Source organism: Caloenas nicobarica, chromosome 15, assembly GCF_036013445.1.
Source record: "Caloenas nicobarica isolate bCalNic1 chromosome 15, bCalNic1.hap1, whole genome shotgun sequence".
In the NCBI taxonomy this organism is placed as follows: Eukaryota; Metazoa; Chordata; class Aves; order Columbiformes; family Columbidae; genus Caloenas; species Caloenas nicobarica.
In genome coordinates this window covers 8762530-8788840 of record NC_088259.1, presented here as the reverse complement: position 1 = coordinate 8788840, position 26311 = coordinate 8762530, and the positions used below count along the sequence as shown (strand labels likewise).

General features: G+C 56.0%; 1 protein-coding gene across 1 annotated transcript in view; it reads right to left on the bottom strand.

The window, feature by feature from the left end:
• NOL4L (nucleolar protein 4 like) overlaps positions 1–25840 on the bottom strand; it is a 57097-nt gene extending 31257 nt beyond the window's left edge. Inside the window, exons 1-4 of the mRNA XM_065645381.1 lie at positions 25532–25840; positions 8523–8678; positions 4898–5009; positions 430–539 (exon numbers count right to left, since the gene is read on the bottom strand). Of these exons, the coding sequence (XP_065501453.1) occupies positions 430–539; positions 4898–5009; positions 8523–8678; positions 25532–25840 (687 nt within the window). The remainder of the gene's footprint in view (positions 1–429; positions 540–4897; positions 5010–8522; positions 8679–25531) is intronic.
• Positions 25841–26311: the final 471 nt, after the last annotated feature.

The window sequence follows — 26311 nt, the reverse complement described above, 5'->3', positions numbered from 1 at the left end:
CACCAGAGCCACTGAAGCAGGGTCTGGGATTCAGACCCCGTCTGCTAAAGCTCCCAGGCAGTTCAGAGGAGGTAAAGAAAGAAATTCCTATTCACCGGCTGTATTTTTAAGACTGTTTCTTAGGAGAACTGTACATCTAAAGAACAAGCAGACTGCTACAAGCAATGACCACACCAGCTCTATGTCTGCTTCTCTCCGCTGCAGGACTCTGCACAGCCTTGTTTGCTCTCGCGAGCCAGAACACCAGGGACACGCTGCCCTCTCGGCTCCAACGCGCCAGCGCTCGCTGTGCTTGGCCAGAGCTGGGCCCGCCTGCACCAACAGGCCATTTCCAAAAGCATCCTCCAGAGATGGACGTGCCAAGCACCGGTCACCCCTCAGCCCTTCCGCAGGGGCACGAACCCGCCCGGCGCCCCCAGCGTGACTCACCTGCTCCTGGGAGTTCATCACCCGCAGCTTCATTTGCTTCAGGTAGGTAGAGGTGAGGGGCATGTTGTAGTCGATGATCCCAGAGACCAAAGAGGAAGGTGGTTCACTCTCTGAATCATGGAGGAAAAACTTGAGTTAGATACAGGGCTGTGGAAGCACAAAGCTGTGACGTGTTCTCATAATCATTAAACATACGCATTTAGAAGCATTTAAAATCCTGAGCTAGAGCTGCTGCTCGCTGAGCGAGCGTTCCTATAAGAACAGAAGCCCGCCACAAACATAATCACAGAACAGATGTTGTTTGGAAAAAACCAAAAAGCATTGCTGTCACCTGCAGAAAAGACTACACATAATATATAATTTTTCAGTCTACCAAACTAGAATGTAGCAGAAGAAGAAACTGAGTCTTGCCAACACCTCAGAAGCACTTCCATGCAAATGGGACTTACGCAGAGGTTGATGAACAAGAATATATTTGCAGCTTGCTTCAGCATTGCAAAGTCTTGCCAATTTTGCTGGGATTCCCTCAGGTAGGAGTTAACATTAAGGCAACTTATTAAGTATCTCTATCTGGTGATGAAGATTATTTTTAACACTCTCATTAAAACACAAACTTAAAGATCTTTAATTTAAATTGTTCCTGTTGCTTCCTCTGGCTGCACCACATTAAGCTCTGGAGATGACTCTGGATTCAGGCCACTCCTGCAGATTCTTTTGTCTGGCCAGACCGGATGAGCCCCCATAAAGCAAATTCTCAATGATTTTTCTGAATTCTCAAAGATTTGTCAGCTCCGTCATCATCACTGTGGAGCTTGTGAGCTCTCCATGTGGGACATTCAGACTGCTGTTCTAACATGGATTCATAAGCTCGTGCAATGGGTCTGTTCAGAGGAAAGCTGCTGTTTCCCATGGGGATGGCTCCTGGCTAAAAAAAAGATTCCTTTGCCCTCAGCACACGCAGATGTGAGTGTGGAGAATTAACCCAGTCTTCCAGTGCTCTGAAGGGTTGTGTGGTGTCCACTGGACAGTGAGTTTGGCAACTACAGGTGGAGAAGAAGGATTTCCAGGAGCTGAAGGTGAACGGATGGCGGGCAGTCTCCATTCCTCTCTCTCAGTCTCCCTGGCTGGCTTCATTTTCTGGGGTCACTGGTTTCAGAGCCACCTCTGACACAATCCCTTGAAAAAAAACCTTCACAAAATGTTTTACAGCACCTTAGAAAACCCATCAACCCAAACATAATGGGTCTGCTTTTCAGAAATGCTGAATATCAAAAAATCCCAGAGAAACTCAGCAGACCCAAAGACGCTTCACACCTCTTGAAGCACCAGATTGATCATGTCTGGTTAGGAAATGACCTGACCCAAAACCTGTCTGTGACTGACTTAAACATCACAAAGGTTTTTTGCAGATCTTGTGTATCAAGAGCCTGCTTTGGGTCCATGGAAATGCAATGGTTTTTTGCCAGGTCCATCTACCTCACCCTGGGCACTGAAGTGTTCCTGCCTGCGGTGCAGGGAAGGGCGGCCAGGGCCACTCAGGCCACCAGCTCATTCCTATATGAAGGTGTAAAGCTTTTAGGAACTCTGTCAATGAATTCCATCCTCTTTTCTCATGGTTGCATGTCACTGCTCTCTGGCAAGCTTTGACCTATAGATTAATTAAGAGCACTTCTGCATCTCTATATATTGAGCACCCAAACCAACCCATTGTTCTACTGTGGCAGGATGTTACTTTGTGATGAGAAGATGCTAAAATCCCAGCGCAAGCGGAGCTTCTTGCATCTGGTTCTGCTGTGAAAGGGGAAACAGCTCCCAGGAACAAAATCTGCACCTCGCCAGGCTGGCTGTGGTTATCGGGATGTGGGTCTGTAAGAGGAGTTTAGGAAAGCATTTGCTGAGGTACATAGAGCTGCTCTTTCCTTGCAGCAGGGGCGGGGATGAGGCCAGTCTTTGTGATGTGGTTCATAGTTCAGGGCTGCAGAAATGAATGAGGCTCCGCAGAGGCAGCTCAGCATCCTCAGGCGGGGAGCAAGAGGGAGGGAGATGATCTTTGGTGCCCAGGTTCTGCCTAAAACCATCCTGATGGAAATCTGGAATAATCCCATTAGCAGCCACAAATTTGCAGTGAATTTGTGCAACTGCAACAGATAAGAGCTTGAGCCTAAGAAACCAAAACCTTTTTTCTTTTTTAAGCTAACTGGAAAAGAAAGAAAACCTTTGTTTTAAAAGGCCCAGGGGACTCCATGGGAACAATCCTCACATCCTACGTCACAAGAGGGGGCTGCTGGAATCCTTCAGCTTCAAAAACATAGATATCACATGGCCAATGTGTGGGACATAGAGATGGAACAGGCAGAATGGTTTAAAATAAAATGGTTTCAACCCTAATTCTACATTTGTGTAACTCCACTGGAATTAGTCCTAATTTAGGAACAGTGTAGAGATCACAGTGAAGTCTTGTGATATTCCAAGTTTCCCATGAGCAAGTCAATCTGCTTTCACAAATTATGTGGGTGCCCTGCAGGGTTTGATGTCAGAGAGTTTGTGACCACAAACGAAATGTGTTGAGATTTGTTTAACGGACAAGAGAAGTAGGAAGAGATGGGAATGACTTAATTTTTTTTGTCTTACTAAGTTAACCTTTGCCTATATAAGCCTGTGTGTGTATATACATGCCCATACACCTGGGTAATGCTTCTATGACGCCAATGTTTTTTAGGTGATTTGCTCCCAATAAATTCCTGAATATATATTAGTGAAATCAGACACTCTTCCTCAGTAAAAGTTCCCTTATCTAATCTGCTCTATGCATTTTCACAGGTACTTAGTCACTGTTTAGGTACTATTCAGAGCAGAAAGGCACTTCTGTCCTTCCATTCCTGGTGGGTAAGAAGCAGGACTTTTAATGTGCAAGATCCTTTGTTTTCGTGTTTGATTTACTTTTAAGAGAACTGCTAAGGGGGAAAGGTTTTTGAAAATAATCAATAATTTCTATTAATTTATAAATTTGCTCAGAACAGCCAGATCTCAGCCCTGATTGCTGCTCTGGAGAGGACACTCAGCACCCGGTGTTCTCTGAGCTGCTCTCAGGATGGTGGGTGGGCAGGAGGGGGCCCTGAAGGAACAACCACCCTTTTCATCAGCTGCCTCCTGCACAGGGATCCTCTTGGCTTGACCCAAAGAGGCAACATCCTTGTTGCCTGGACCCATCCCATGGCCCTTCCCATCCCATCCCCGACTGCCGTGGCTGGCACACTCCAAACAGTGCCGGTGACAGATGTGGCACAACCAGTGGGAAGGTTGAGTTTGCTCTCGGGGAGGACAAAGGCCAAAAATTCTCTTGTTGGAAACAGGGATCGGGCCCTGAGCCGGCAGGGTGGGAAGTGCCACAGTGATGGAGCTTATACTAATAAATGTCACACAGGATTATTTGGGAGAGTTTCTAAAAAATATAACAAGTACAAAGCATTTCAGTCACTAGCTTTGGATAGCTGGCACACATAATCCCCTTAAATGGAACCTCTGGGCTGTCCCTCGCTCTGCTCCCAGCAGTAAACAGTTGGAAATCGGTACTTAATACTAGAAATTTTCTATTGTTGGGTCCTTTGTTCATTTAATTCTGCTCCTCTGCTTCATAAGAGCTGCCAAACGAGCCTGTTCGCCTTAACAGTTCTGAAACATTCCAACTCTGGCAGTGTGCTGATGTTTTTTAAAGAAGCAATTTTGTTGGGTGAAACCTCTCAGAGTCAGTTTGATGCTTTGTGCTTAATCATGAAAACAGGTTTGTATTTTAGAAAAAAACAACACAAACATCAACTTTAACCATTTAGTCTGGAAGAAAACCTGGTCCCATCTTACACACCACTTCTATCTTTCAGGCCTAGGAGATGCAGATTGGCTCCATTTACAAAAGAACCATAATGAGCCAACCACCACAATGGCCACGCTAATTGGTCGTTACATAGGCATAATGTAACTTTGATTACCAAAACATTTTCTGTTATCAAAAATAGGATCATGACGTGTGTATCTATTAATTATTGCAAATTACTTCTTTATCAGAAACTTCAGTTATTCAGCCATATTCAGTGTCTTTCATTACAAAATTAACAGTTTAAAGGAAAAACTTCAGGTCATGTTTTTTCAGAGACTGAAGTTTCTACCCACACATGATCACGAGCTGACTGCAGGCACATCCACAACATGTTTGACCCAAGGTTTGCACAGGGGAAGCTCAGAAGGAAGGCTGGACTGCTCCTGCTCTCTAGGCTGAAAACAGCGACAGACAAAACAGATCGAAGCAATTCCTTCAGCTTGGCTATGGAAGTGCATAAAAATCACACTGGTTAGGAAAACCATGAGGTTAAGAAGTATCTCATGGATAGGGCAGCATCCTGACAGCTCTCCGGGACAGCACGCTGGGTGAAATGCTGCATCAGCTCTGCTGGCACAACTCATTTCCTTTTACCTTTGGGCTCCAGACCATTGGAGTTGAAGTGCATCCTCTTCTGGCACTCGGTGCAGCTCATCAGGAACCTTGTCACAGCTTCTCTGGGCAGAAAAGCGTAGGTCTCTGCGATCTGGGGACACAAGGAGGCGGCTGCACATCCTGGGCGAGGGAGAGGGCACGTTCCCACCGCGCCCGCTCACCCAGCCAGGAACATCATCAACCCAGTGACACAGCGGCCCTGGGATCCCCGGTCCCTCCCTCTGCAGCAGCTGGGGAGGGAGGAATGTTTTGGGAGGTAACTGGTGTGCCAGAGCGGCACTGGGACATGAACAAAGAGACCTCGAAGTCCCGGCGTAGTCGCTCCTGCCCAGAAACTCCCTTCCATTCTCCCTCCAAGTCTGGGAAGGGCAAAGCTACGACCACGTACGAATCAAATGGGAAAGTAAGGTCTCGTCAGCTCTGTTTGCATTGTTAATTACCATCACACCAGTAACCTGAAGAATCCATTAATCTTTTGTAAGAGCAGGTCACTTTTTCCCACAATGACAATCAATTACTGTTAATACTACTTCGCACTTCTGTGACATATTTTATCCAGGGAATTTAAAACATTTTTACAAACGGTAATGAATTAAGTGTCCTGAACCTTTGTGGGATATTTGTATTTTACAGACAAGGAAAAGCTAAGGATAAATATTTAAAACTTGGACGCCTGAAGTTAAACACTATATGCAGACCTAAGCACCCACAGATGGTGCCTGGCTATCACAGGCTCCTATTACTCCAATTAATGCCTGACAGTAGCAATTTTATAGTATTTCTAAAGATCAAGACTAGGCTATTTGGAGAAGGAATGAGGGAATTTTAATGTAGATTTCTTTAAGGCTGTAAGAGACCATCAAATCATGGAGTCTGACCTTCTATGTAGCACAAGTTGGGGAACTTCACCCAGGTTCTCCTGCAGCCCCGTAGCCTGTAGTTTGCCTAAAACATCTTCCAGGAAGACATCTGGTCTTAATTGGGAAGCATTAAGAGGCTGAGAGCCCACCTCTTACTTTGGGGTTGGTTCCTACGGTTAATCACCCATCCTGTTTGGTCTGAGTGCCTTGTCCCAGCCTGGCGGCTCCCAAACCAGGGGCCATGACCCCAGCTGGGGTCACAGCACTTACAAGTGGGGTCATAAAGCAGACAGAAATTCAATTGTTTGTGCCCGTCCTCAGGGCTGCGAGCCCGGCAGAAGTGGGGCTCGGGATGGGAAGCGGGGCTGCAACCGGAGACCTCGCGAGCGATGGCTGGTGATGGGGGCTGAGCTGGGAGGGCAGCCCGGGATGTCCCGCTCCTCCTCCTCTGGCCACTGGGCATCATCCTCCCACCTTATTTTGTTAACAAAGATCAAAGATATCTAAATTCCCAGCATTTTTCTATTCTACAGGGAAGGGTGACGCTTAAGCTTGGGATAAGGCCACATTACAGCGGCAGGCAGTGGGGTGAGGGCAGAGGGTTTGCTTGCTCAGGGCTGAAGCAGCCCCGTGACCAGTGGAGGGAGGGAGAGAGATTTATCTCCACTGAGCGGCAGCAGAGCCCGAGCTTTTCCATCCACGCTAATGCCAGATGGGTGGAAAGTTCAGGCAGGGACCTTGTCCCAGCCCTTCCAACGGAGGATGCAGCGCCTGGTCCTCAGGGGATTCTCCTTCTCTTTAGCTCCAGCCCCGGCAAGCGCGGCTGTGCCTGCTCGGCTGTGCCTGCACAGCTGTGCCTGCACGGCTGCCCATCTCAGCCTCTGCCTCTCTGCAGTTTTATCAATGCACAAGTGCCAAGGACTCCCACAGAAACACCAAAATTAGGGGCCTGACAATTGTTGGTGGCAAACGCAGCATCGTGGAGCAGGCAGGGAACCAGCCGTGCTGCCCGCGGCACTGAGCCTGGTTTCAGCCTCTTTTGCTCCAGCGAGCCCATCGTCTCTGCTGCAAATGTTCAGCTAATTTTAGTGATACAGTTGTTATTTCTCAGCTGATTTGATGCTCTGCAGAGCAGACAGCTTCCTTGATGAGTTATCTCCCATCCAAACTCTCTTTCTGATTGCCTCCCACTGGAGGTCATGGACAAGGGCAAACTCTCCAGTGCCTCTAATCAGAACTGGTGAGGAAAGGGGGACACGAAGCCATCCGAGCAGGGCAGGAGTGTGGGCAGAGCCAGCAGCAGCATCCTGCCGGGTCAGGAGGGATCCGCGCTGCTGCTGTGATGATCTCAGCCCAGGAGGGAGTCGAGGGAGGAGCGTGGAGCTGCTGTGAGCAGGCCTGGGAACACAGGCGGCTCCCTCGGGGCTGCGCAGGGCACAGAGCCGTTCTCCAGAGAGCTCAATTGAAGGAATTAGGGGAGGCTCAGGGTGGTCTGCTGGGGAAATGAGTGGAAAGGTTTTGAATTGTGGTCATGCTGGTGAGGCTGCCCCCACGCTGGATAGAACAAGGTCACCTGTCCCCAGACAGGGACGGTCAGTGTGTGTCCCAGCCTCACGCTGTGCTGCAGGGGCAGGAGCTGGATGTGGGGCACAGAGCGACACCAGAGCTCTGCGTGCAGAGCCCAGACCCATCCCCAGGGGCTCCCACCATAGCGGGGGGCGCTGCAAGGCACTGGGCTGCCCCTCCAGCACTGCCAGCATCAACAGCCCTGGACAGACCTAGGGACATGCGCAGGACAGAGCCAGCCCTGAGCCGGCTCCAGTCACACACTGAGCCCTACATAACCTCAGGCATCACAGCAGAGGCCAGGGCAGCCGGCACAGACCTCTCCAGGGTGATGCACACACCAGAGATGTGAGCTGTCGGCCAGCCACTTCTGTCTCTAAGCGACCTGGTCCTTAGGGCTGCGGGATTCAAGGGAGTAGCTCTGGTTTGGACAGTAAATTCAGCTTTTTTGGTAAAAGGAGAGCCCAAAAGTTTGCACGGAAGGGCTCTGCAGAGTCAGGAGAAACAGCAAGCTCCCAGGAGAAGCACACTTCAAGCTAAATTATTCCTGACCTAACTAGAGTGGTTTCAGGATGGATAGAGCTGGTTCTCAGCATCCATGGAGCACCTGACGAGCCTTAGCTCAATGCTGCCTCCATTTTGTACCGAGGATGCCCAGGCAGGGGCTGATGCGATCATTCGCCCAGCTGGGGAATGGGCGGGCTCCAGTCCCCCTCTGCCTGCTCCATCCCTCTGCCGCTCCATCCCTCTGCCTGCTCCTGCCCTTCAAGGCCCAGCCAAGACATTTCCCTCTGGCCAAGGGCGACAGGGAGACAGATGGCACGGAGCAGAGTGCACAGAGGACTGGGCAAACATCCCCTCACCCATCAGTAATACTGAGCATTTCTCTTGTTTTCTCTCGCAGACATGTACAGTTGTCTTTGTGTGATTCACTTGGTGTTTCCTCTCCCAGGAGCCATACCCTTGTGCTGTCCCTGCAGCCCGGTTTCCCGTCTCCCCACCACAGCTGCTCTGCCTTTCACCGCCTCCTTCCTCACGCCTGCCTGCACAGGCAGACAGGACTGTCCTTCACCTCTGCCTCCCGCCAGCAGCTCCCTGTGCCTTGCCCCACCGTCCCCGTCCCCACGGCACCCTGCTCCCCGGCCCTCTGTCCCCTCACTGCCCGGGGGGACTCTCACCGCTCGGTAGGTTTTCTTCTGCCCGGCATGTTTAGGTGCTTTGCCCGGCTCCGACGAGCTCTCCACATGCATCGAGTATATGATGTCAAAGAAATCTTCCACCACAGCCACGCGCTTCAGAGAGATGCCCTCGGGCTCCGACAGTCCATCTGCCCCCTACAACAGCGCAGGCAAGTTGAGTTAGTGTCAGCGATGGGTGACAGGGGTGACGAGATGGGCCCGGGGCTGATGCGGTTGGAGGGGGCAGAGTCGCGGCGCTCCAGCCCTGGGCTGCCTTGGGCACGGGGGGCGTGGGGGATAAATTAAACAGTGCTCCAGGGAGGATCCTGCTGCAGCCAGGGCAGGGGGGGGCTGCTGCTGTTGTGCTGCTAAAGCTGCCAGGGAAACTGGGCCAGGAACAAAAACAAGAGAAGAGTCCAGAATGGAGTCACAACCAATCAAGAAATTCAATTTTCATAATTTGGGGTGATTTTACTAGGCAGGAAACAGGCAGAGGAAGCTCTTTGGACCTACACGCACCCTGGGAAGACCCACAATGTGGGACACGCTCCCTGCAGACACGGCTCAGCCCGCGAGACGCAGCTTCGCTGCGATGCCAGGATGCAGCCCCTGACGGAAGGAGCCAGAATCGCCCTCCTTCCCCACGCTGACCTTTCCAAGGCACCCTCCCTCGCTCGCGTACGCAGAGCAGCTGAGCGCTGGCAGCAGCAGCGCAGCTCTTTGTGTGTCAGGATGTGCTGGAGAGCAGGAGGCAGCAGCTCTGCCGCGCGGCCGTGGTGACAGACTGGTGGGAGTGGGAGGTGTGGGGAGCTGTGCTCCCCGAGCCGGCTGGCAGCGAGGTGTGAGCTCGGGCAGGGCATGAGCTTGGGCAGGGCGGGCAGCCCGTGGGACCCGGCAGCTGCTCCCGGCACTGCGGCACAAAGCACCCGCGCCGGGGGACTCGGGGGGATGGCGGGCGGCTCCTGTAATGGCCGGGGTACCAAAAAAGGGCCAGGCTGCGGGAGGTCACTCAGCTTCTCCCTTGAAAAAAAGCCATTGTTGCATAGACAGTTGTGTATATATATAGATAAATATACACATATTATATGCACACATACATACATATATATATACAACTCATCCCTTTGAGGCCTGCTTTCCGAAAAGGTACGCACAGATGCCGTCTGGCTGGTGCACAGCAAGTTGGGGAGCAGCAGCCCGCACATCTAAATGACCCGCAAACAACGTTTCTCACGTGCGTTCACACGTCCCTGTGTGCAGGCAGGGGCTGCCAGAGGTCTGCACGCAAAGGGAACAGCCCGTCTCCCAACCTTTATTTTCTGTTGTCGTTGGTGGCTGGGCTCTGTCTATCTGATATGGTCTATAGATTGAATAAATGCTGTTCTTAAGCCACCAGTCAAAGGACTCTCAAAAATCAATCATTTAGAGGGACCGCCTTCTGCTAAAGACTGTTTTCTTGGGGGAGCAATCTCTTAATGTGAAGCGCTGCCTGTTAAAGTTGGCTCCTCACCCCGAATTCAGAACAGAGCCTGCCGTACTGGGCACGGACTGCAGCACGATGGGTCAGTGTGCTCACCCAGGACTCAGGCACAAGGGTTTTCCAACACAAACCACCTCTGCCATCCCCAGGGAGCCCTGAGCCCTACCTAAAGGTGGCTGTAACAAAGAGAATATTGAGAACGAACACAAGGGGCAGGGTGGCAGTGCTGCTGTGGTGGGGATCGGGAAACCTCACCCAAAGGAGTGTCTTTGAGGAATATAAATCTAATTTCTTCTGTCACCGTTCGTGGAGTTTCACTTTAATCGAGGGCATGGGTATTCCCCTGCCAAGGAGAAGCGGGCATTAGGAGGCTTCCTACTGACCAATAATCCTCAGAGCAGGGTTGAAATGAGGATAATTACAGAAACAGGACAAAGGAAAACGCTTCAGGAGAAAAGCACAGTCAGGTGCAATAAGCAAAGTCCTCAAAATTAAGGTTGTAGCCAACCCTCTAGGTAAATCACTATTTCCAGGGCCACCCCAGCCAACTAATACCTCCCTCCCTGCATGGCCAGCAGTTCCCTATTTCCTCCTCAGTTTCAGAACAAACACTGTTAAGGTAACCCGAGGGTCTGGGCATCACTACGGCCTCTCTGCCTCCCCCCACCCTGGGGGACGCCGGAGCTGCCTCCTCAATACCCCATTCCCTGCAGGGAACCTCCCCTGGCTCCTCGTGTCTCTTCAGCCCATGTCAGCCTTGTGACTTCTCTCCCCATGATGATTATTTAGCTCTGGGAAGCAGGTGAGATGCAAGTGGTACCAAAGTCACCGGATATAAGACGCTACATCAAGTCAGTGCTTCTAGGATTACAGAGGTTTGTATCTGGCAATATAAGCAAATGTTGACCAAGGACTTAAGGGGACACACATGCTGTAGACAACCTCTCAGAGGGGCCCATGCCCCTCTGGTTCCTCCTTCCACACCCAGTATTGCTCACCAGTATTCAAGGCATGAGTCACAGCCCATAGTATCTCAGAACAGCATAAAACCCCTTAGGTTTAAAAAGCAAGAAAAATTCTGTTGGGAAAAATGATGGGAATAAGGGATGCACTTACCCCCTCCTGGCGTTGCGGCTTTATTGGAAGCCACTTGCCCCTAAAATGCATAAAAGATTTCAGGAGCAAAACTCAGCTTTGAAATAAGCATTTGGGAGCAGGTGGCATTTCAGGTGCCGAGGCCAGAAAGCCCCTTTGCCACGCCACAGGCACCCACGGCTCCCTACGTTTGCCCAACATGACTTTGTCTCTCCCCTTCACCAGTCTCTCCTCCTTCCCTCTCCCTGGGCAGCCCATCCTGCAGGTCTCACCCCCTTTCTCCCGCCTGCCCCCCGCCTCCCCAGCCCGCGAGCGCTCTCTCCTCTCACCTCCTCTCCTCCGGGTTATCCATCAGGTCTTTTTCCTCCCCAGTGTCCTTTGTCGTCCCCATCTCCTCCAGTCCCACATTTCTCTGCTTGCCTCCTCCTCGCACCTCATGAGCCCTTGTAGCCCCGCGTCCCCCTGCAGCATGTCCCCAGCGCCCTGGTCCCCCTCCCCCTGCTCTGCCCCCTCTCGCCCACCCCAGCCACCCCTCCGCTCCCCCAGCTCCCACTGCCCATTGCAGCCACAACCGGGCTCTATTCGCACCGGAGAGCAATGCCGGGGGCGGCCGTTTGGGCCTCACTGCCCCCTGTCACCACCGCGGCCAGCGTGGCCGGTGCAGAGCAACGGGAGGCGACAGCCATTTCAGGATGTCCTGGGGCACAAGGATGGCAGCGCTGCCACCCGCCTGGGGACCGGCCATGGCGCTGCCAGCGCTCGCCCGCAGAGCCCCTGCCCCGGCAGCTTTGTTCTCGGCAGCTGCCCCGGCCCTGCCCGCAGCTCCCGGCCCCGGGCCTGCCCGCCCGGCCCGCCGCGGCTCCCCCTGCCCGCCCGCCGCTGGCCGGGCCGGGCCCTTCGCCCTCCCGCTCGGGGTGGGGGCCGCAGCCCCGTGCGGGGTCGGGGCCGGGGGGTGACATCTGCCGCGGCGGCGGGAGGGGAGCGAGGGCGGGCGCCCCCCCGCCCGGCCCGGGCTGAGGCCGCCGGCAGGTAGCGGGGTAACCATGGCAACCGGCGGGGCCGCGCGCTGCCGGCGGTAATCCGCTCCCCCGGGCCGGGCCGGGCCCGCCGCCGGCTCCTCCTCACGCCCACCCGGGTGCCCCCGCAGGGCCCCGGCCGGCCACGGGGGAGGATCCCGGGCAGCCCTCCCCCAGGCCGGGGGTTCAGGCTGCGGGCAGGGCCCCGCCGTGCCCGGCCCTGGGCTGGGGCAGTTCCCGCGCCCCGCAGGCCCCGCAGACAGGGCGGGCTCGGGCCGCCCCAGCTGTCGCACCTGCTCCCTGCTGCTCCCCCCCAACACCAGAGCCCCCAGCCACTGCCCTGCCATGTCTCCCACGCGGACCTGCCCTGCCTCACAGCCCCACAGCGGCACCCATGGCCGCCCTCCCGCAGCTGAGCAGCTCCCTCGCTCCCAGCCCTGCTGGGTCTCCACAGACCCCGCAGCCATTCCTCAGCTGCCCAGCGCGTGTGTGAAAACTGTCATAATCGGAGCGATTCACAGCTAAACTACAGCGCTGACACGCAAACTGGGTTTTCTGCAGGCCAGCAGGTCTCAGGCCGGCAGCTGCCACCCGATCCCGGCGCGGTGACCTCCACCCTGAGCCCCCTGAGCCGCCACCACCCCGCACGAAACCAGAGCCAGCGCGGGGCAGCTCCGCAGAGCCCTGGGACCAGCCGCAGGCTCCGTGCACCAGGTTCCTGGCCCTGCGAGCCCTTCCCCGCCTCAGACTCTCTGATCTGGGAGAATCTGGGAGGATTTAATCTGAGCTGTGAGCCAGGGAGCCAGGTCTCGGACACCTGTGTGCTTCCAGCTCCTCTTCGGACTGACCGGGGGACCTGGCACCTGCCCGAGCTGGAGGGTGCTGGCCCTGCCCTGGCACCGGCTGGCCGGGGCAACCTCTGTGTCCCCCGGCAGGGCTGGCAGCTCTGCTGGGGCCTGGGAAGCTGCCCCTGCGTCACAGCTCCGCAGGGAAGCATCCCGTGTCAGCGGGGGTTTGCTGGAGGGCCATGGGGCAGGGGGTGCGGGAGCGGGATGGGAGGGAGCACCGACTGCGTCCCCATCTGCTGCGTTCAATGGCAGATAAAGCGCTGCCCTGGCTTTTGCGCGAGGGGCCGATACCAGCCGAATTCGGCTTCCTGCGAGTTAAAAGCTGCTTCCTGCCGGCACGGCCCTGCCTGATAATGGCTGCGCTCTGTTCTCTGGCCGGGGAGCAGACCCTCTGCCCTCGCCTCTTCTCGCACTCGCCACATGAAAGCGTTCATCTCTGTATCTCCCAACCACAGCATCTCCCCTCCCCGCCTCTCAGCACATAAATTTCCCACTGCTGTCTGGTAGGGCTGCTGTCCCCCTCATCCCTGGGACACCCGAACGGTAGGGCTGGGGCCGGCTGTACCGAGCTGCCCCTCAAGGTCACCTCCCCTGCCTGCAGCAGACACAGCAGCGGTCGCTCTGCCTGTGTCCCTGCTGCCCGCCAAGGGTCAGGATTGGGGTCCCCACTCCCATGCTGGGACCAGCCACCCCATGGCACGACCGTGGGCTCCCCAGCCCAAACTCTGCGGCTATCAGCCATCCCTCACGTGAGCCCTTGGAGGTTCCTCTGCTACACACACAAAGCTGCCATCACATACCCGTTTTGAGATCAGCAAACTTGGGGTTGTGTTTTACCCGAAGCACTCAGCTCTCTTTAAGGTACCTTTCTAATTTCCTACAACTCGTGTTTTGTTCTAGGGAAATTTCTGTTCTTTAGAAAAAAAAAAAATATCAGCTGTAACAGGGAGCTGACGTGCACAGGCAAAAGCAGTTGGACACAAACTCCGACATAAGGGGTAAAATCCTTCCGTGCCATCAGAGACATCCTGGTGGGTGCTCCAGAGGTGACACCTCCAGCCCGTCTCCTGGGCCACCCACTGCCCCCCCGGGCTGCTCCCGTGCCACGCGTCCCACCTCTGCAGCCCCTCCTGCCGCACAGCACCGAAACAGGCGTTCTATTGCAATATGAACTCATACAACTTTTGATCAAGAAACTGTTCTTGGTACTTCTCATCTCTGGGAAGTCAGCCCTTGATTGGCTTCTATATTTAGACTTCTCCAGGGCTTTAGGAAGTTCACTCCTCATGGTATTTAGGTGTAGGATGAAAGCAGCTTTTGCGGGGGATATGTTAAACCACAGCAGGCTCCCTCTGCTAATGCTGCAAGGAGAAAGAAGAGCTACATTCCTCAAACTTCCCTCTTCCTCGTGTCCCTCATGCCACGGGCACAGTGCGTGCCTTAGAAATAGGCACTGGGGAAATGCGAGGCCAAGAACAATATCAGCTGTATTGCCATAATAAAAAGAACCCATCAGAGGAAGATGGGAAATGCTCTCACTTACAGATTTTGCTCTTTTTTTCTCCTGGAAATATTTTGCTGGAAATTTTTCTGATCATTTCTGGTTGAAAAATGGGAGAAAAGCGGTTGCTGAAATGTTGATTGTTTCCCTGCGCTAAGCATTTATACATCATTTTGCACGAACCACCAAGCAAACACGAAGCCCCATCCTGCACTCATATCTACAGTCCTGCTCGCTGCAGGAACACCAGCTCTGCTCATCAGCTGAGCTTCGTCCAGCCCAGGAGAGCTTGTTTCTCCAGGGGAAACAGAGGCACAAAGAACAAGCCGTTTTCCTAAAGCACCGCCTTGACTCAGGCCAGGAGCCGGGGTGCCCGAGGCCCGGCCGCAGCCTGCGCTGGGTGCATTTGCATTGTTTCTCTACCCAGAACTGTACACAATACTTTTTTTTTCTTGCAAAGTAAATACTTCCATGTGAGGGGGAGCCAGGCGCATTATTTTTAGCTGGCAAACAAAGCCGAGGTGTACGTCTTTCAGTGGGGGACAGGCGCCTCTTAGGAGCGAGCTGCTCTTTCAGCAGCTGCAGCTGAGCTGTCGAGATGGGTCCAGGCCTTTGCTCTGACCTCAGCTTATTCCTCTCGGGGCTCCCAGGCCTGGGAATGAAAACACGGGGCCTGGGAGGGGCAAGCAGGGAAGCGGCAGCTGCAGAGGGCCCAGGTGGGCTATGGGTGCCAGGGAGGTGGGTGGGTATGGGGGCTGGCGGGGGCTACTTCCCTGGGGAACAGGGCTGCCCCCCGTCCCGGGGCTACTGGAGAGGGAGGAGAAGCCCGGCAGGCAGAGCTTTGCTCCATGCCTGCTCAGAGGTTTACTCCATGCCTGCTCGGAGCTTTGCTCCATGCCTGCTCAGAGGTTTACTCCATGGCTGCTCAGAGCTTTGCTCCATGCCTGCTCAGAGGTTTACTCCATGGCTGCTCAGAGCTTTGCTCCATGCCTGCTCAGAGGTTTACTCCATGCCCACTCAGAGCTCTGCTCCGTGCCTGCTCTGCCGGGATGCAGAGGACATTTTGCACGGTGCAGGAGAGTGGACCTGCCTCCCTGCGAGCACCGGCTGCATGCGGGCAGGGGCAGGCAAGGATCTGGCATGCAGAGAAGAGCACAGCACTCCCCAAAAAACGTGACCCTGCATCCGCCTGCTGGGAAAGAGCAGGGAGCTGGTCCTGCCCTGCCTGTGCTGCCTGTGCACTGGGTTACAGGGCAGGTGAGTGTGGCTCTTCAAGGGTAACCAAATCCTGGGCACCGTGGAGCAGCCCCTGCTGCCATCGGAGCGCCGTGTATCTTGGTTTTGGTGAGAAAAGCTGCTGCAGTCTCGTGAGCAGAGCTCTCGACTGCCCTGCCCGGGGGATTGTTCCCCAGGGACGCGGTCTCACACCGTTAGCTGGGACATCGCGCTGCTCGGCTCTGCAGCGTGCCCTGACCTGGCCTGCTCTGGCCTTCTAACAGGGAAGGTATAATGGACATAATTATTTGGGTTTTATTATAATACTGCAGTACTTTTGCTGTTTTGAAACAGGTAGAGTTAAAATGCGAGTGTTGGGGTTTTTTTTAATAAATCTGTAAAGATGGCTAGGAATTGCGTAATGTCATTTGGATCTCGTTTTAGGTGATAGGGGGCATGCTGCAGGGGTGGGAAAAAGGGGGAAAAATGTTAGACTGCATTTAGAATTACAGAAGTGTTTATATTCCATAGCATCTTGAAAGAAATCTAAAACATATTGAAAAGATATCGCTGTAACGCAAACTCAGAACATGTTTAGAGCTGTCTCTTCCCTGAAGTAACTTATCACGATCAGCAATCTCCACAGCGCCGAAGCACTAATCTAATAAAGATCACCACCGAAGCAAAATCATTCGAGTTGGAGGGGGACAAGGCACCGTAACGTGTGCTGAGGTGACCTGTCACAGCAAGGTGACCCCTCTGTTCCTGGGAACAGCCCAGCAGCATTAGGGCAGCCGTGCGACATCATCACATCTACAGCGAGGACACGGTGATGTCAAAATGAAACTAAGTAGGAGGAGGCACAGAGCAGCAGTGGCGGGTTCAGCTCATCAGTGGCAAGCAAAATTATGTAAAATAAGTTACAAATGGTACGACAGTGAGTCAAGGTCAGGCTGGGCTGAGGATGAGCCCTGGGCACACGGCATCTTGGCTCCCTGTTCCCTGGCGATGCCCAGTGTGTGGGCACAGTGAGACTCCCGCGGAACAGCAAGATGTGCCACGATGAAAGCGCTGACAGCTCAGCAGCTGCTTGAGGGGGTGAAACGCCTGCATGCCATCCCAGCACGCAGTAAGGGCACCGCAGGGCTCCGGCCGTGTCGCGGTGCCGGTGCCGGAGCCTGGAAATGCCGACCTCCCTCCTTACACCCCGCAGCACCACCTTGCCGGCTGCTGCTCCCAGTGAGCATGCTGGGGTCACCAACACTGCGCCTTAAATGCGGACGATGCTGAACCATGATGGTTGTATTGGGCTCCATCACCCCCTTTTCCAACACATGAACCCAGCAAAACAGCATCAGGCACCCGCTGCGAGAGCAGGCGCCCACCGTTGTCACCGTGTGCGTCTGTTCCGGGCTGCACGGGCAGCTCTGCGAGGTGGGGGGGGACGGTGATGGGAACCTGCCGTGTCTGCCTGCACTCAGGTAAACCCCCTCTGTATTCTGGATGTTTCCACCATAACCGCACAAGGTGGACCCCAACTCTTCCAAAATCCAAGCTCTGGCTTGTAAATAATGCCCAGGAAGGATTCCCCGTTAACCTGAGATGGCCAATTGCATTTTTTTGAGCTCTTAACTGAGGGGGAGCAGAAGTCAAGCATGTTCTTTAGCGCTCCATCACGGTAATCCATCCACAGAGACCCCTCTCCCAGCAACATCCCACCACATCTGCTCCAACTGCCACATCACCCCAGGTTGGACACATGGGGCACGCGGAGTGGCCTCACATCTGGGTCCCCCTGGTTTCTGCGAGTCTGCGTCTCAAAACAGGGATGCTACTGGGAGCAGAAGAAAGGGAGGGCAAACCAGACGGGGCAGGGAAGCCAGACAATTAATATAACCTGCCCTATGCGTGAGGAATAAATTGGCAGCTGACAGGTTATAATCTGTGCAAGCAGGATCTTCACTGGAGAGGTGAAGGCTCCATTGGGGGCCAATTGGATGGTTAATTAGGAGGACAAAGCGGAGGATTCGTGAAAATGTTTATGAAACAGCTCTTGGCAAGGAAGCCTCTGAGAAACGCTCACCAGAGGGGAGTTGCTTTTGGTTAGGAGGAGGAAACACGAGGGTGAAACAGCAGAACCGAGCACCGAGAGAGAAAACAGCAATGCAAATGTCCGTAAAGAGGGACGGGGATTCCCGAGTGCGGTGCAGAGGAGTTCAGGGAAGCACCCTACGACATCTAATTTTTCTAGAAACACACGGGCCATGTGTCCCCTGTTCCTGCTCCCTCGCTGGTCCCAGCCCTGCGCCTGAGGCAGCGGCGGTGGGAACAGCCTCTCCAGGGAGCCGCCAGCCAATCCTCGCCCTGCGGAGAAGGGCACGAGGAAAGCAATTAAACCAGAGCTTTGATTAGGACTCACAGATGACTGCTTGTGTTAGAAATGCCTGAGCTTCTCTAAGCGTCTTGGCGGTGGCGGGAGCCGGGCTGATCCCCCGTCCCCTCCCGGGCGCGGGGCGGCTGCCGCAGGAGCGTGACTGATGCTCGCTGTCCCACACACGGCTCCGAGAGCTCAGAGGTAGGAGCTAGTTGCTAAGAGACAGGACTGTACTTTCCGGCCCACATCCAGACCTTTGTCACCAGCTCAAGGGCTTTCTGCTGGATCAGAACGACCGGCACAGGTGAGCAGGAGCCCTTGGGCCTCCAGCCCGGCCCAGACACACGGTCCCAGCTCGGGGAGCCCCACGACTGGCATCCAAACTGCTGATGGGGATGATGAACCCCAGTGTGTCCCCAGGGGATGAGCTCCCTTGGGCTGGCTGCCGGTCCCAGTGCTGTGGGCCTGCAAACGGGAACACCCTGTTGGTAACTGGGCACCAGTGCAGATGGTACTTGCAGCACCCAAACCCAGAGGTTTTGGACGTCTGGGCAGCGTGGGTGAGTGGATGACTCAGGGTTTGCTTTGAGATCACTCCTTCACATGCAAGCCAAGCCAGGAGTCCCCAGCTTTATTCTCCTTTTTTTTTTGAGGGGTGCCTGATGAAGCTGAATTCATTCCTTACCCCAGAGACTCCCAGAACACAGACCCGTCATCGTGACTGGCAAGCGGGAAGCTCAAATTCTGAGCCACAGAAGCCGAGTCACTCCGCTTGCCCAGAACACCCCCTTGTTCTCGGCCAGGAACGGGTCCATCCGCGCCGCTGGCATCGCTGCTGCCCGTGTGCCAGGGGAACTGCGTCGTCCGGGCTGCCGAGCCCACAAAGAGCACGGGCAGAGGAAACGTGCCCAGAGCATCTCGGTTTCTTGGTTCCGTGCAAGGAACCTGTACCAGGTGGAGAGATATAACCGGCCTCTGCTTAACTTCCAATAACCACTGCCTTAGTCTCAAACACACGGGGAAGAAGCTATTACACTAAACCTCTGCTCTGTTTGCACCCGTATACATGCGTATACCGTCTGCAGCTGTTTCTCCTCAAATAAATTGCTACTCCTTGGCACCAGCCATAAAAGTGGAGTTCAGCAGCATTCCAACAAAGACAATGATTTTGGCCAACAGGTACCTGCCCTCGCTACAATCAGCTAATTAAACCAGACACTAAAATTCAGTAGTGGCTTTGGCCCATCTTGATGCAATTCTTTAGAGGTGGACACAGCTAATATGAGATCAGGGGAAGTTAATTGCTAATTTGCACTAAAGGAAGAGATATGAATATGCATTCCCCTGTCACAGCAATGCAGACAAGGTTTGGGGAAGGCAGAGCATCTGTGCAGGCTGGGGAGTGGACACCCCATCGATGCTCCTCCATCCTCTGTGCTTTCCCAGCCATTGGTTTTGTCCACAGCATAAACTCATAGACTGCTCATATCAGGCATAACGTAACAGCAAAACCAAAACTGTAGAAATTATATCAGCTGGAGATTATTGCTAAGAATGGTTTGGACAAAGAGATTTTTGAGAAAGTTCTCACTGAAAGGAGTGCGGTCACCTCTGCGGGGCTCTTCTGCGAGCTAATTCCCCTCCTGCTCGTGGTGGGAGCAAATCCCTGTGAGCGGAGCCACATGTGGCTGCACAGCCCGTCCTCCCAGCTCCGCAGTGACCCAGGGCCCAGAGCGCTGGGACCCTCTGCACGGGCAGGACCTGAACAGTCGGAACAACCACACCTCACCTGGGTTTCTTTCCATTTTAGCTTCATTAACATGGCCTTGCAGAGCTGTGCTTTGTTTGTTTTAAATTTTTACCTTCCTCAGAGCAATACCTACCAAGAACCACAAATCAGAAAGGAATTGTGAGGTGAGGGAGATAACTTTTGGATGAAAGCTACCCAAAAAAATTGCTGTTCCTCTCGGATCAGCAATGCCATTCATGTTTCTGGAATCCCATAGGATGTACAGAGTAGACTGGTTATTATTTTAGAAACTGTTCGCTCAGACACATATGAGGGGACTGGGAGCGGTGGGATGTGGGACCTTTGCTGACGTGATTCCATGTCTCCCGAGCACCGGTAACCAAAGCCGGTCCCTGAGGCTGAGGCTGCCTGGGGACGGTGGCACCTCCTGCTGCAGCGGCACCACATGCACTGCACTGTGATGCCAACCACGGCGTGGCTGCCTTACACCCGGGCTTGGCAGAAATGAAGCAGGGGCTGAATTCGATGCTGATTTCCCCTCTTGTGCCCGGAGCGGCTGCAGCAGACTGTCCCGAGGGGAGGGACGGGCGGGCGCGGAAAGCGGCTCTGCTGCCAGCTCTCCTGCTCCCAGCTTGGCCACAACTTCATTCTGCCAGTCTGCGTAACTGCAGATTGTCAGAGCTCTTTAAATTCACCTTGCAAAGGTACTGGAGGCTTTTGCTGCTGTCTGGTGAGCTTAAGCCAGCTCTCAGGCCCAGAGGACTGGATATCACCGCTGTGACTCTCATCATGAGCAGACTCAGAATTAAAAACTGCTCCTGATGTGCAAACTTGGAGTCGAATCTGGAAAGGACGTTGATGCAGGAGGTTTTCTCTAGACTGGGTTGGATGGGAATTGGGCCAGCATCACGCCAGTCTCCTGAGTGCACATTTAAATGTGAACCTGCCACCGGCTCAGCTCCGTGGAACAGCCAGTGCTGCCCCACACGCTCAAGACTGCGTGTTCACAGCAGGTGAGGGCTCTGGATGCTCCACGTAGAGCTCGTGCTATACAAGTGATAGACATTTCTCAGATAATACCCTCAGGCCCATTTGCCTTGTCTAAGGCTCTTCTGAATGGTCTCGATTTATATTTTTTTTATCACTTGAAATCCACAGAAAGTCTAAGTGGTTATTCACACAGTGAAAACCTTCTGTTGACTAATGTTCTTAGTGGTTATAGATGTGCAGCTTTTTGGGGCACTGAATATGGGCATTGAAGGGTACTTGTACCAGGAAAAATGTAGCCTCTATGAGCTGCTGGAGCAGCATCTTTGCGACGTGCCCAGCTCCTCAGCTCGAGCGCTGTGCTGTGCTGTGCCGTGCTGTCCCACGGCTGGCACCGTGGCTTTCCCAGCACAACGCTCCCTGTCTCCAGCACTAAAACACATTTAGGGACAGGATGTATCGTGAGATTTATCTGGTGCTTTTCCTGCTGTCGGTGAAAGGCCTCCATCCATTTTGCTTTTTGGTTTCATCATTTCCCTCTGTAGCGCTCCCCCAGCAATAGTACCTTTCCTTGGGTGAGTTTCACCAGGTACAACTGTGAAATAATTTCCAATATCTGGCTCCAGGGGAGCCAGCACAGGTGAACTGCACTTGTACAACAGCAGCAACCCACCCGCACAAACAACCTCAGCCCTTCAGCAATGCCCACAAGAGCCCTGGAGCCTCGTGCCAGCTCTGCAGGGACAGGGAGCAGCAGGAAAGCAAAACCGAATGTGGGCAGCACTGCGCAGCCTGCCCAGTCCCCGAGCACCCCAAGTCCCTGTGGGCCGGTCTGACGCCTGGCATCCCCTGCCTCATCCCGCAGCCTCAGCTGCATCACGGCTGCCAGGACGAATCTGTCCTGCGAGGCTGGCCGCCGCTCCGGAGCTGTGACAAGCTCCCACCATGCACGGCAAACTACAGCATTGATTTAGAGTGTACGTAACCGCTCCTGAGCGAAAGCCCGAACCGGAGTCGGAGGCACCAGAACCTCCCCTGCAGACCCCGCAGCTGCAGCCAGACCCAGCTGCATCGCCCCTTGTCACCAAGGCACTGGCCGCATCCCTGCGCCATGTCTCCATCTCACTCTGCATTTGTACAAGAAAGACTGTCTAAATGATGCTAAATGCTTAGGACAAGAGGGACACGAGATTATAATGAACTGCATCTTAGCACCTTGTCACGAACAAATTCCCAACAGTTCTTAGCAAATCTGGGGAGAAGGGAGAGCCCTGAGCATCGAGTACCAGGTTTCGCCCAGTCTGCAGATAAGGTGTTTTACACCTTAGCGCACGTTATCCGCATGAGGAAAGGGCAAATCTGGGCACTTTGGGCTGTATCCATTGTCTGTGCTGCAGCAGCACACAAAGATACCCTCCTCCTCCTCCTCAGTACAGCCTAAGCACATTTTTTTTTCCCAACTCCCTGACCTAAGGGATGCAGCATCCAGCCTGTACCTGAACAGGGCTGTCAGACAACAATGTCCTACACTGCCAAACCTCATGTGTTTATCTGCGTAAGGTTTTTTTAATTGTATGTGTTAAATGTCCAGCATCTTTGGGACATTCATCTGGGAAAAAGAAATCCAAACAGTCTCTGTGCCAGACATCCGTCCGCACTGCTGTTCCTATTCCCAGTGCATTCTTTGAGAAGACCACCATCTGCTCTGACCACCACCTCAGGCAGATGCCCCCTTCTCAGTCCCAGCTCCCGAGCCACCCAAATCTGATTAGGCCTGTTCTGATGAGAGGCCTGGAGGAGGGCAAGGGAAAGTTACTCAGGAGAGAAAATAATAACCACATGTTAATTATGTTTTCACTGTAGATGCGCAGAAAATACACAAACCAGCTCAGGATGCATAAGCCAAAATGAACAACTCTACTGGGTTGCTGCTGGGGAGTTATTATTTTTTGCATCTGGGATTTTTTTTTTTTTTCAGAGGAGGAGTGGCCCCAGCCCTGTCAGGGGAAGGAAAGATCTTATCCCCGCTGCTGCCCTCTACGCGCTCTGTACCACCTCTCTCCCAGCTTTCACTCCCCGTCCCTCGGATTTCCTGTAGTGACCTGCAGCTGCAGCACGGCAGCGGCCACCCCTGCTCCCCCCGCTGCACCCTGGCCACGCGTGTTCCACCTGTCCCCGCAGCCCTGGGACAGTCCCGAACACAATGCTGCCCCGGCAGATGTGCTCCAGGAAGGACAAGCACACAGGACGAGCCGTATCAGGTTGCTGAGGAGCACAGCCAGGAGACAGCAACCCAAACGCTGCTCCAGAAATATTTTGGAAAAGCAGCTGAACAGGCATTACACCAGAATACACGCTTAACTGTCAAGCAAAAGGCTCCTATCAGCTTCATGAATTATTTGACTGCATACATGAGAGAAATGAAATACACCCACAAACCCAGCCCAAACCACTGAGGATGAGGAGAGCACTGAATTATGAGGAGCTGAAGAAAATCCCTGTCAAGTTATCTCTAAATTTGAGAGCCACTTCAGGGAAAACCAAAATGCAGTAACTGCATCCATCTGAACAGCTCCACAAGATCCCAGCAGAAAGGGGCACGGTGGAGCTGGGGGGCCGGGACAGAGGGCCCAGGAGGCAATAACTTCTACAGACTCTGCACTGGAGGATTTTGGGGAGCACAATGCCTGGTCTGCCCTACTGCCTGCGTGGCTCTGTAAAGCTTCCCCAGCTCCAGCGTCCGGCAGGCTCTGGAAAATAAGCGGTATTGCCCCGTGGAAAATGCAGCTGTCCCCCGAGGGCATGCCTGCTTTTTGTTTGGTGGTTCACAGGAGCCGGGGTGGATCTCCTATCTGCAGCCTGCAGGGACTCTGCCAGGGAAGATGCGGGGGCCTAGACACGCTCCCCGCTGAAACTTCATCTGTGCAGAAGCCCTTTGGGAATACACGGGCTTGCGCCGGCCTCGTTGAGCTGCTGACCCTCGGGACTCCCTCCCGGACAAAGGGGAGGGGGCGTCTCACTAGCAGCGGGGTCGAGGGAGTCTGGCTCAGCCTCTCTGGGGTACCATGACTCTGCAGCATTTGGAAGATCTGGGATAGAGTCGCCGGCTGGATGGAGAGGACCCGGGGGAAGTGTGGTATCTGCCGAAGGGGGGACCGCTCCTAATCTGCCCTCGGCTGGGGCTCCTGGGTGGGGGGGAAAGTGGGAAAGGAGGGCTGCAAAGAGGTCTCCAAAAAAAATTGCAAAGAATTTTTTTTGGGGCATGGCATGGGGGAGGGGGGCTGCAAGGGGAGAAAGAAAGGCGCCTCTGAGCACCACGAAGGGAAAGGGAGAAATAATGACCCTTCCCCCTCCCCCCAATAATAAGGCAGACCAGATGGGAGGTAAATAGTGCGTTTAGAAGCATTTGCCACAGATGGGCTGCCCTCAATGGAAGCATCCTCCAGCCACATCAATGCTGGAGTCTGTGTGTGCACAGAAAACACTGCACCCTTTAGAGCAGCGGCAGCAGCAGCAGCAGCGGGGAGAGGAGGGGAGGGACGGGGAAAAAAAAAATCCCTCCCGAAGCCCTTCTGTGCCCGCTGGCCCGAAGCAGCCCCCGGCGGGCCGGCCCTCCCCGGGCAGCGGGGGACAGCGGGGCCGGGGGAGCCGCCGCGCCGGGCGCACCCTGCGCGCAGGGCCGGGGCCGCCAAAGTTGCGCGTTTCCCTCCGCGCCGGGGAGCGGAGCGCGCTCGGGACGGGAACAATGGGGCGGCGGGGCAGCCCCGGGCGGCGGCGGGGCGGGGAGGCAGCGGCAGGCAGGGAGCGGGCAGGGAGCGGGCAGGGAGGGAGGCGGCCGGTGCACCCCGCGCCGCCGGCCCTGCGGGGCTCCGAACAATGAGGCTCCGGCGGGGGAGTTTCCCGGGACGGCGGCCCGCGGGCAGGCGCGGGGCGGGGGGGGGCTGCCCTAATCCGGGCTCTGCCGCTGCCCGCACCCCCCGGGGCACCGGCTGCAGCGGCCGCGCCGGGCAGGCAGCGCCGCGGGACGCCGGGAGCCGCAGCGGGCCGGGCTCGCTCCGCTCCGCTCGGCGGCCGGGCGGGCAGGGTGCGGCGGCGGGGGCGGGGGGTGCCGGCGCCCCCTCCCCGCCGCTCTGCCCTTGACTGCAGACCTGTCCCCGGCCGTGGGGCGGATGGGAAATGCCGGGCGAACGTGATCGGACGGGGCGGGGGGGGGGGGGCGGCGGAGCCCGCACTGGGCGGCGGCGCGGCCCCCCCGCGGGGGCAGGTGCACGGCGGCGGACACGGGGCACCGCCGTCCAGACCCCCCCCCCCCCCGCACCGGCAGCGCCCGGGGACGGCGGCCGCACCGGATGGGACTGGGACAGGGGGGGAAGGGGGGGCGGCGGAAGGTGCGAGGCTCCGAGCGGGCGCCTCTCCCCATCCGCATCCCGGGCGGGTCGGGGCGGCGGGGGCGCGGCGGGTGCCCCGGCAGCGGCGGGGGCTGCGGGAGCGGCCGGGCCCGGCGTCGCGCCCCGCATGGGGCATGCGCGCTCCCGGCGGCCGGCGGCGCGGCGGGGCTGGGCTGCCCGGTGCTGATGGGACAGGGCCGGCGCGCCGGTGGCGGGGACAGGGGCCCCGGGGGTGCCCGCCCCCGCCCCGGGCAATCGCCCACCCCTCCGCCCGCACCCCCGGGGAGGACAGACAAACACGGACAGGCAGGCAGACAGACAGACACAGAGCCCCCGGGGCACGGAGCGCACTAACCGTTCCCGTTTTCACCGGCACATATACCACCACTTGACCCATCTTCGTCGCCTCCCTGGTGCCGTTTCCCAGGCGGAAGCCCTTGGACCGGACCCAGAACTGGAACTTGCCTTTCTCCCCCCCGCCGGAGCCGCCGCCGGAGCCGGATCCCCCCTGCAGCACCTCGGCGATGCGCTGGTACTTGCTCCGGGTCACCGTCTTGGTTTTGGCCGAGTCCCCGTAGGTGCGCAGGCACCAGTCCCGGAACTGCCGCCCCAGCTCGCTGTCCCCGGGGCGGCTCCCCCGCAGTAGCAGCGGCGGCTTCGGCATCGCCCGGCCGGCGGCGGCGGCGGCAGCAGCAGCGGTGGCGGCGGCGGCGCCCGGCCCCGCGCCCTGTCCCGGAGCGGGCGGAGGGGCAGCCGCGGCGGCGCGGCGAGCTCGGCCGGCACTGGCGCGGCGCGGCTCGGGACGGGCTGCGGGGGCGACGGCAGGGATGGAGCGGGGAGAGGTGGGGCAGGGGGAGCGCCGGGGCTCGGACAGCGACCCGGCGAGCCGGGCGGAGGGAGGCACCGGCGGCGCCAGCAGCAGCAGCAGCCGCTCCTGTCACAGGATCACAGGCGGCTCCGGCTCGTCCCCCTCCCTCCCTCCGCCCGCCCGCCCGCCCGTCCCTGCCTCCTCCGCCCCCCTCCGGCCGCCTCCTCCTCTCAGCGGGATCCCACCTGTTAGAGCGACCGCGCCGCCGCCGCCGCCGGCCCCCCCCCCCCCCTCCCCCGGCCGGCCCGCCCCGGGTCCGCTGCTCCC